General features: G+C 34.6%; 1 protein-coding gene across 1 annotated transcript; it reads left to right on the top strand.

Annotated features, from left to right (window-relative positions):
* Positions 1 to 5,613: 5,613 nt before the first annotated feature.
* Positions 5,614 to 6,603, top strand: LOC135135777 (protein mothers against dpp-like). The gene has a single exon (XM_064064898.1). It carries the CDS (start codon positions 5,614 to 5,616, stop codon positions 6,601 to 6,603), a length of 990 nt encoding a protein of 329 aa, XP_063920968.1.
* Positions 6,604 to 11,336: the final 4,733 nt, after the last annotated feature.

Below are 11,336 nucleotides of genomic sequence, written 5' to 3'. Positions count from 1 at the left end.
AATTAACTGATAATTAGCATCTTCTTCATCTATTCGAATCTGTCGGTACATCTTGGCGATGTCGGCGTTTAACGCGAATTGAAAGGTTCTAAATTCCAATATAATTGAAAATAAGTCTCGTTGGATAACTGGGCCGCACATTAAATTGTCATTCAAACTTTTACCGTTCGACGTTTTAGCAAATGCGTCAAAAACGACGCGTAATTTTGTCGTGCTACTCGATTCCTTATGAACTGCATGGTGCGGCAAATACGCAATATTATTCCCGGGGACGGATCTTACTAGCTGCATATGACCAAGCGAGAGATATTCTTTAATGGATTTCGAATAAGATGATCTTAGAGCTTCGTCTTTACTAAACTTTCTTTGGATGCCGAGAAACCGTTTAACCGCCAAATGTTTAGATTCTCCGAGATTTATTACATTGCCACGTCTAGGTAACTTAACCAGGGAGCACCCAGTGACGTCACGCGTGATTTTCATATCCTATCTCTTCGAGAGATAAAGCACATTTACCTGCACCTGCATCATAGTCCGTACCCGAACTTTCTAATTCGAAGAATTTGGTTATCCAGTTTTCTAAAGATGAGGTACCTACTTACAGCGAGATTACAAGCCATTCTATTTGCCAAAGGGTCGTTAGGTATGCCATAAATGGTATTATGCGTCCCGACCGCAATAAACCCTAATTGAGTTTTCTGTAGGATAATTCCAGTAGGTAAGATAATTTGACCGATGGATAATAATGACCAAAGCAGACTACCGCCAATAAGCATGTCTACTTTCGCACTTTCGTAGAAACGAGGATCAGCTACATTAGACCTAGTAAATAATCAGCTAATAATAAGTCTTTTTCTCATCTTTTCTCTGTCAATTTGTTCCACAACATAGTCCTCATCAAAATATTGTTAAATTAATAACACATTATTTGGATTTGTTAGGTTATGTTGCCACTAACTAGTGGATACCGCTTTAACTGACAGTCTGAACAGTAGTTATAACATCATCTACTGTTAAGACGGAGAGAAATAAATCTTGTTGAAACAGTAATTGTGCTTTCCAACACAAGCTTAATCTGGTTGTATTTAAATTTCCCTCTTCCTCACAAAATTTAAAGGCAATTTTTATGTTGATGTTTTATGGTTTAACTTTTCTTAGGAGTATTATGTTACGCACTTGATTATTTCCAGTTTCTGTGTTTTTAATTATATATTTCTACATTCAAACACAAGGCTAGACTTATGTAGTTTGCTAGTATTGAGTGGTAGCATCAGCTTTCAGTACTTTTATCAAAAATTTGCACTAAAATTAATACAATAACTAGAGATCCTTTAAATTCGTCAGTTGGTACATAGTAGAGACAGTATAAGTTGAGCAATGATGCAAATGAACACATTGTGGTAAAGTAGATTAGTGACAGGTGGCCGTTTTACTTTATCATTGTGGCACTAATCGAACAAACTTCGGTCACTAAATATTTCCACTATTTCGGACGGATAATTTCAATTTATCATGTTATGTAATACCTACTTCAGATTTTTTGTCCTCAAATTCAATTTTTATAGCCGATTTAGAATGTCCTAGAAGTATTGAACCCACCTCACACATCAAAAGAGAAACGGATTCATTAACTGGGCTCAAACATTTTTTGAACTCTTCGGATCAAATCAGATACATTTGAATCCAAATTTTCTTTACCAAAAAACGAAACTTGCAGACATGTTTGTTAATTCCCTCATCACTAACAAAGATACCATAAATAATGGCATTTGCCATTATACTTTATCCGGTCTCGAACAAATAGTTGAGAAATTTTAGTGTTTTATAAACCGACAATTCAAACGGTCGACGATCCTTTATGCCAATAAATCTGTATAGAGGGTAATAAATGTTTACAAAGCGGTAAACATTCGGTTCCTTTACCTTTCAAATAGGACGATAACGATTTAGGTATCTCTTGAAAAGGTAGCATTAAACGTCGTAAATTAATGGATGCTAACGACACTTATTTACATAATCAGTTAAAAATTACTTTCAACATGATTGTTGATTACATGCCTATGTACATGAAGAAAATACAGGAGAAATTTACCGTGGAACTGAAAAGTCACTTCGTTTTATATTAAAAAATTGCTCAAAGGTTCAGCCAGAACTTCCTCCCTTCTGAAGTACAGTACAACATATCCAACGTTTTGGAAAAATAATGATCGATGAGTCTATACTTGTGATTTATCATTCCATTAATATTTTTTTGAACTTGCTCATACAAGTAGATTCAAAAAAATTAATGAATGCCTAAAAATTTACTTATTTAATTGATTTAATCAGAAACAGCTCATTCCATTTTCCCAGAAAATTTTGGGAGTGTAATATTTACTGTCATTTTTAATATTACACTGCACCGGTCCAACCTGATAGACTTGTTCTTGAAAAAGCCGGCATTGGATATGTTTCATCGTATTTTAAATGCGACAGAAGTTCTGTTGAAACAACTTTCGATCAAATTTTTGTGTATAAACCGAGAAACCATTCTGCAAAGAGCTGAAATTTTTTCTTGGCGGTAAAAATTGCCTTTGAATGAAAAGTAAAAGATTATTTAGACAGTGCACAAGAAAGTACTTTGCTAAGTGGATAATTTGGAAACCTGAGTTTATCTAAGAACTACTCCTATTAAACGGCAGTTGATTGATGTTATTAGATTGAAAAACTGCTTTTGAAACTTTTATTTAACTTATATGGATGCATAAAAATTTAAGCTAATACTCAATAAGCATGGATTATTGTGATTATTTATTTTCTTTAGGATATGCCTCATAAAATATTGAGCTCCTGACAATGGGGTGGAGATGCGGTAATCGTATTGTTAAAGTTCAACTATTGCTATCTGGAGGTGACTTCACTGGGGATTAAAGACTAATTAGCACTTGGGATGATTTATTACTGAGACCCTGTTGTAAATGTGTCCATCAAGACGACGGTCTGCAGGGTCGGACCGGGCCACCGCGGCCAGCAGCGTACCGTTTCTTTTCATTGAAATAGTAATCCGGGCAATGACCATGTAATAATCCGAATAACAATAGAAATAGTCCTCTTGAAAATAACCAGGTAAAATCTTATTCGTGAACGAAGAAGACAAGACAACAAGAATGAATTAATCAAAGAAACTGCAGACTTGACCAAAACTTCATATGGAACAGTGTGGCGCATTTTAAATGTAGGAATTCAACCAAGAAAATTTAGAAGTGATAAAGGTGTCAGAAAAAAACTATTACAAAAGAAACACGCCCACATTATAAGAAGAATTATCTATGAATCATTTAAAGAAAACCATGGTCCGACATTAAAATATATTCATTTAAAAACGACCGAGATAACGGGGCTACAGTTTTGTCAAGAAACGTTACGACAATTTTTAGCTATTATTGGATTCAATTACGAAATATTAGATAAACGAAGATTTCTAAAAGAGTCCACTAGAATAAGCAAGTGGCGTTATAACTACTTACAGCAAATTAAAGCATTTCGTGACAATGAAAGGGCAATAATATATTTGGACGAAACATGGTTCGATACCCACGATGTAATAAAAAAAAGCTGGGTGGATGAAACAAATAACTGCCATTTACGTGTTCCATCATCTAGAGGACAGCGAACTATAATCCTTCATGCGGATTGTTATGGATGGCTGGGTTAACAATGCTCTCTTTTTGGCGGCGAAACACATTGATGAGTCAAAGGTAGATTACCACGACGACATGTCGGGAGATGTGTTTTTCCAGTAGTTCACCGAAACACTTCTGAAAAATGTACCCAATAAGAGCATTATTGTTTTAGATAACGCCAGTTATCATTCTGTGTAGTCTGAAAAAATTCCCTCCACCAATTCCCACAAAGCAGAAATCGTAGAATTTTTGTATAAGCATGACTTATGTTTTGAAGAAAATTATACGAAAAAGCAAGTGTTGGATGTTTTACGGACGAAAGAACACGAAAAAAAAACAAAATTGATGACGAAACACGAAAACACGGGCATGAATGCAGTGCTTCGTTTACCCTCATACCATTGCGAATTTAACCCAATCGAAATGATATGGGGTATTCTAAAGGGAAGAATTCGACGTAATAACACTAATCCTAAGTTTTTTGGCAGAACGTCATTAAACATCAAGTTGCGACAGTGTCTAAAGAGGAAACTGCAACTGTGCAGACCATGTAATCAAGATCGAAAATGAATACCGTTCAAGACATGTTCAGGAACTTACTATAAATTTAGAACCTAAAGAGGACCACAGTGATATGATGTGATATCACATGAGTGAATAAATTGTTAATTATTGTAAACATGTAATCTAATTCAGAATTAAAATACATTATTTTTACCTTCCATTATTTAAATTGTATATAATAAAAGTCCGGCACTGATTCCTTCCCAGGTACAGAAACCCAGATGTGTAAGACCGTTTATTGCAGTTTGCGGTTATCTTACTGGGAAAAGCCCTTAAAGCGCCGTCTAGATGGGCACATTTACAACAGGGTCTAACTAATAAATTATCCCAAGTGGTAACTAATCTTTAATCCCCAGTGAAGTCACCTCCAAATAGCGATACCCTAAACGACCCGAGAGTACTTAATTGAAAGTTTCACATTACTGACCGACTGTGAATAAAAATTATCAGCGGTTTAGAGCAGGCGTGATAAAACACAGTTCCTTCTTGGAGAAAAAGTTCAGGAAAAGGTTTAATTCATAAATTAATTTGAGTTATCTTCGACATCTTGACACACCTGTATCGCTTTAAATGCTTTCAATGCAAACTCACGATAAAAAATTAAAGGATAACGTCCCTTCGACCACCATAAAACATAATATTGATACACTTAAGTAACGAACAAAAATATTGGGAATTTCCAAAAGTAATAAGGGCCCGAATTTACCTGGAAGAACGGCTCAACACCCAATGGTTTCTCCAAACTATACCATAAAATCTAAACCTTTCCTAGCTATTTAAATCTCAGGACAATATTTGCAACATGGATCATCAAATTTCGTCCTTCTAAACAAATGCCGATAGAATGATATGATAGTGGCGTTTTGCCGTATTTCGGCAGATTTTAATGACTGTAAAGAGGAGCCTTAATTGATTCCTAGATTTACATCCCCACCAAAAGGTCTTCTCAGGTATATAAGCAGGAGGAGTCGTTCTAATTTGTATATACAAATAGTAAGTCGAAGTGACAAGTGCCCTAGCTTAGATCCTTTTGAAGTTTGTTGCTTGCTGAAAAAGTTCTGGTAAGTACTGTTATATTATTTGGGTGTTTGTGAGCTACGTGTCTGAAATTGTGTAAAATGAACTGTGAGAAATTCAGTCGTCGTAATAAAATTTTATATTATTAAAACTTCACTTTTGAAATTTTTTACTTTCGAACTAAGATGTGTGGATGTCACTTTTTTTTGTCAGGTATACATTAACAGTGCAGTCTTGTGTAGCTTTGCAATGTTATTTTTAAGACAACAGTTAATTTTGCGCTTCTTATAATACAAAGTAATTTTAATCCCGACATTTCGTAATTATGTAAATAAAACTACAACTTTTGTTTATTCTTTCAGATACCATCATGTCTGCCGATGAATTTCAGGCCAAATTTAACGTCGACATCTATGCAGGTTTCCAGCTATTTCGACAACTGAAAACGAGTCTAGATTTCGAAAAAGCCATCGTTGAGGAGCGTATTCTCGAACTTGCCTCAAAAATCATCAATTCAGACAACCCTCCAGCAACAAATAACGTTACTCCGTGCATAAACATTCCTCGGCGCATAACTTATCTCGTCAACAACCCCAACCTCAGAATTTATGGACAACTTTGGCGATGGACACACATCCGTAAACTTAACGTAAAAAGAGAGTTGTCAAAATTTAAACCCGACAGAACGTGTTATTCAGCCATTCATGGTGAAATTTGTCTCAATCCATTACACTACTTGAAGAAAAGCCGACCAACTTCAGGCCTCGCATGGTATCCAACTCTTCATCCATGGGCGATCGTCGCGTATTACGAAAAATGTCGTAAGCTAGAAACTTTTCAGTGTTTTCGACCTGAGATTCAGGTAAAGTGTAACACCGTGCCTGGACGAGTAGTAGGATGTTTCAATTTGGAGGCAATTGGAAACGAATTACGAAGGGCCGAAGTGATCAATACGAGAAGACAAATAGGGGACGGAATTTCTCTACGTTATGAGAATGGACAGGTTGTTATGCAACTGTTGTCTGACTCGGTCGTTTATATCGAGTCGAGATTTCGTAATAGGGTTAAAAACCATAGAAAACAGACTCTTCATTGGTTAGAGCCATTTGATTTAACATCCATGAAACTCATGGATGACGATGAATTCCATGTCTTGTTGGATATGGCGGTACAAGAGAGAGCCGAAGCTGTCTCTGACCTTGCGAAGATTTTAACCATACGAGTAGTTTTTGTGGACCACTGGAGAACGAATACACCGGTTACAAATTACAACTGTTGGATAGAGATACAATTATGTAGACAGATGAAATGGATGGACAACGCTCTGCGACAAATGGGAGCCCCATATAATCTCCATTAATAAAATGTTTTCAACAATGTACACAGCTGCAATTTTATAATAAAACTTTATTTATTGTAAGTTCTTTTTTTTTATTGTGTGGTGGCTGATGCTATTATTCGCCAAGATAAGAAAAAAAAAATATGGCGAAAGCTAATGCAAACAAAATACAGATACACATAAATCGAGGACCAATAATCTTGTAATCCTTTTCACACATCTTCTACCTGCGAAGGCAAACAAATTGAGAACTGACCCAGCATCCTCCACGACAGAAGGTTTATACTTATGACCACCTGATCATCCTTCAATTTCTAACTTGGAAATCATTTCTATTTGAAATTGTACTTAAATAAAATATTTAGCACTTTAAAAATTATTTATTAAAATAAAAACAAAATTATTATAATTATATACAATCTAACATAATTCTGTTCATGGTAACTATCTAGTACCATGTGGTGAGTTCTTTCAAAATTTTGGAACCAATCAGAACTCGGGGCATATAGACAATAATTTTTAAAATACACAAATTAGCATTAGTGTTTTTCACTATTTTTTTCCTAATTTTATTCTTGAGAAGACTGTATGGGAATTTCCATTTTCGGGAATTTTTATTTTTTAGCATTAGCTATAAATCGATAATAATTAAATACTCCAAGTCAATTAGAAAGTAATAACTAATACTGTGTCATAGTGAACTTACCTGGACTCGTTTAAATTAGTAGTTAATAGATTCATGCGCATTCGTGCTAACGTGTTGATCAGCTCACTTAAGTTTATGTTTCCGGGTTTAATGTTTGCGATTTAAAGAAATAAATTTAAAAACCACCCCATTCTGAAGTATGCATGTTACGCTACTGACTGACAATCCGTTGTCAGATTTTAATGACTCACCATGTTGAACTTGAAATAATCCATCTTTAACAACCTTTGTCCTTCAACACGAGGTAATAGCAATCTGACGGTCAAGTATTTATTTATGTTTATACATCGAAAGAATGTCACGCAGAAATTGGTTTCATTTGAATGAGTTTGTCTTCTCAAAACACAGGACTAAAATTATTAATTAAACCACAATCGAACAAAATGTTCTGAATATTATAATTCTTATTTTGGGTGGCGGAAACTTTATCGAAAAACAAAATATCGAAAAGAAAATATCGCATGTAATATATCGAAAAACTAAATATCGAAAAACATATTGTTATTGTCGACATTGCTTGCATTCAAACTATATTGAGCGTCCAGCAGATTAATGAAATCTACGTTATACCAAGTACTCCATTATTAATTGCAATAATAAAAAATCGTAGAGACTCAGTGTCAGCGAAACTAAAAGTGTCATCATTTTTCGACTCATTCAGATTGAAAATATGGATTTTCGTTACGTTGAAAGTCAGGAAAATAGAAAGAAACTGTAGTGTGGCGGTTTTTTCTACACAAAAGAAAAATCAACAGAGAACGCCGTATACTGGAAATGCGATCAATGGGTCAAAAAATGTAAGGCACGTGCCACCATCAACAATCTAGGAATTTTTCACCTTAAAGAGGGAACATGGTTACACTAAAAATTTAGAATTCCTTCGTTGCTGCCCTACATGGTTGATGGATGGTACTTTTCAAACTGTTCCTTGTCTCTTCTATCAGTTATATACAATCAATGGCGAAATAGAAGATGCATATTTCCCTGTGGTGTTTGGGCTTCTGCCAAAAAAAAATTAAAGCTATACACGTGAAAATGTTTGAAAAAATGAGAGAATTTTTACTCATCATATTTTGTACACTTTAGAGAGGATTTATTCGGCAAAATTTTCAGCTGATGCCATCAAGTTTTTAGAGGAGATAAGTATATATATACCACAATTCAATATTTACTGCGTTTTACCCTTATCGGAGCAATGCATTTTGTCTGTGTACCTGTGTACCTAACAATCAGAGATGCCATAAATAGTTAAAAAAAAAAACAATTTGAATGATGTCTATAACCTCAATACTAACCTGTTGAGCACAGTTAAAAACATACTAATTTCCCCTCTAACAAAGTTAATAAATATCTGCATTAGGGAATCTATTTTTCCTGATTGTTTAAAAATGGCGGTTGTAGTTCCGATATATAAAAAAGGTGACTTGAATAACCCAAGTAATTTCCGCCCAACTGCACTACTGCCAATTTTTTCGAAGGTAATATAGAAAAGGTATTATTTCTTCAATTGAGCCGCTATTTCGAAAGTAAAGTTTCTAGAATTATAAGAATTTTATGGACTGCCAAAGTTAATTCGTTTTACGGCCCTGTTGTCAATTTTATTGTACAGCTGAAGAGCGGGGCGAACTCAGGTACAGTAAACATCGGCTTTCTCCTGACAGGCTCTTTACTTGTACAATAGAATTGACGACAGGGCTGTAAAAAGAATTAACGTTGGGAGTCCATAAAATTCTTATAATTCTGGACAAACTTTAAAAAACTATTCACGGGAAATAAATTCGGATATCGAAAAAGCTTGCCCACGGTAGACGCTGTTCTCAAGTTACAAAATTATGTAACATCCTGCTTCGAAACAGAAGAAACAGCAATCGTGCCATTTCTTGATCTGTCGAAGGCTTTCGGTTGCGTGTCACATAACATCCTTCTGAAAAAATTATCTGCGTGTAATATTGATGAAGAAAGATGCAAATTACTAAAATCATGTCTAGAGAATCGTCAACAATTAGTTAAATTTAACAAAACATTTTCGGACCATCTTCCGATTAATCAAATAGTACCCCAAGGTTCCATTTTAGGACCTCTCCTATTTTTAATTTTTGGGAACGATCTACCAACTAACTTAAACTTTGATTCAGTATTATACGCAGACGATACCACATTGCTAAACAAATTAATATCGGACGTATCACCAGACATGGTCAGTGCTGAAGCGCAATCGGAAGCCTTTGATTGGTTCACAGCGAACAATCTTGTTCTGAATGTTATTTTTAGGATGTAATGTATGAATAAAATTATTAAACTTCTTTCTGTTCAATAAATTGTGTAATTTTCTCTAAACTGTTTAATTATGAAAATCAGTTTAATTATAAGTTCATAATTCCACTAGTGACTTATGAGCCTTCTAATGTGTCCAAAATCGGCAATTTTATGACCTTATAATCAAGAGGTGTTGGATAACAAATATGATATTTGGAACTTTCATACATAAATTGTAGTGTTGAAAGTGTCTCGTAAACATACGCATAATATTATTATGCCTTTCCCGATTAAACCGGTTTTTAAACAAAGGAAGCTGCATTGAAATCGGTTCATCAGTTTAGGAGCTACGGTGCCACGTAGATATGAAGGGGTCAAACTGATAGCACCCCTCTTTTTCTGTAGGAGTAAAAACTGTTAGTTTATTGCAAAAAAATTAAATGTCACTTTGAAAAATTTTTCATCACTTTTGAAGCACGATCATTTCTGGATTTGGAGTATTTTCACTAAGCATCAATGTTATGAAACAGTTTATTTTACCTAGAGTAAATAAGGGGAAATAGAAAATAAATATTGATTTAATTTTGTTTGAGGTAAGGTTAAGATGGAGAGAATGGTAAATAAACCTTGGTAAATTTTTTGCAATCATTAAGTCAATACATGTGGATTCACCAAAGTTTCAAGAATATTGGTTAGAGAGCTCAGATCCCCTCTCATAACTGGCGAACCGTTGTAAGTATAGCTTTGAAGTTGTACACTTACTATGAACGAATAATCAAATGATCTTTTGTTTAAGAACTTTTCCATATTACGCATTTTGAAATCGGTGACTTTTTATAATTTAGCGACAGTTAAAATTGCTCCTGTTCCAGAAGCAGCTAATATTGCAAAACGCAGTAAAGTGCAAGTAAACGAGTCGCAATGTAAGAAAAATAATTCAAGATGTCGGGGATAGAACCCGGAGCCATAGTAACGCCAATCTTATTTGTTCCACATTTAAGCAGCTATAGGTCCTTCAAAGTGATTTTGCCGTTAGGACGAAATGAAATAGGTATTATGAGATCACTTTCAATGCATACTAATAAAATTTTATGACATCATTAAGATTATATTATTATTATGTTAACATTCAAACCACTATATTCAGTACATATGAGGTATAGTTAAATAGTTATAGGTTAATCAAAATCAGTGTGAATCTTGACACACAAACTAGTAGCGAGTTAACTCTTCATCATTAATTAAATGTACGTTTGGCCATATTTATTTTGTATATCGTTTCGTTTCAGTCAGTCTAAAATGTTTTCTATATACACTGACCGGCAAAAAAAACCGGCCACCCTGAAAAAATTTCGCAAAACCAACACATGAGGTATAAATTATCAAAAAAAAGAAGCCAATTAAACGCAGAATTAAATTTAAATTTAACAAAATAACAGAAACAGAGCGACATTTTGAGAGACGTCTGTAAGAGTTAACGGAATTATTTTCGCATGAAAACGTTTATTAATTGCCATTATAATCAATAATTCTGCTATTAATTGTCCTCTTTTTTTTGTTAATTTGTACATCATGTGTTAACAGTGAATGGTGGTTGGTTTTTTGCCGGTCAGTGTATTTTCTTCTTCCCGAGCGTAAGCGAAGGAAGTATTGTAATCGAGTCCGTCGGCCGATTCTCTATTTTTACATTTTCTCGGCCCTTCATGATTCCTAGAGTACGAACAAATAAGTTTCCGGTAAAGACCTTTTGCGCTCGTGTTTAATAGATCTAATCGTGCTCCGCACTCGTATA

This window comes from Zophobas morio, unplaced genomic scaffold, assembly GCF_036711695.1.
Source record: "Zophobas morio isolate AGI-343-1 ecotype UQ-CSIRO unplaced genomic scaffold, CSIRO_AGI_Zmor_V1 ptg000025l, whole genome shotgun sequence".
Taxonomy (NCBI): domain Eukaryota; kingdom Metazoa; phylum Arthropoda; class Insecta; order Coleoptera; family Tenebrionidae; genus Zophobas; species Zophobas morio.
This window is presented reverse-complemented; position numbering and strand designations above follow the sequence as displayed.

Coding starts and splice junctions, on each gene's coding strand:
- LOC135135777 (XM_064064898.1), top strand. CDS start 5,614: ATGTCTGCCGATGAATTTCAGGCCAAATTTAACGTCGACATCTATGCA.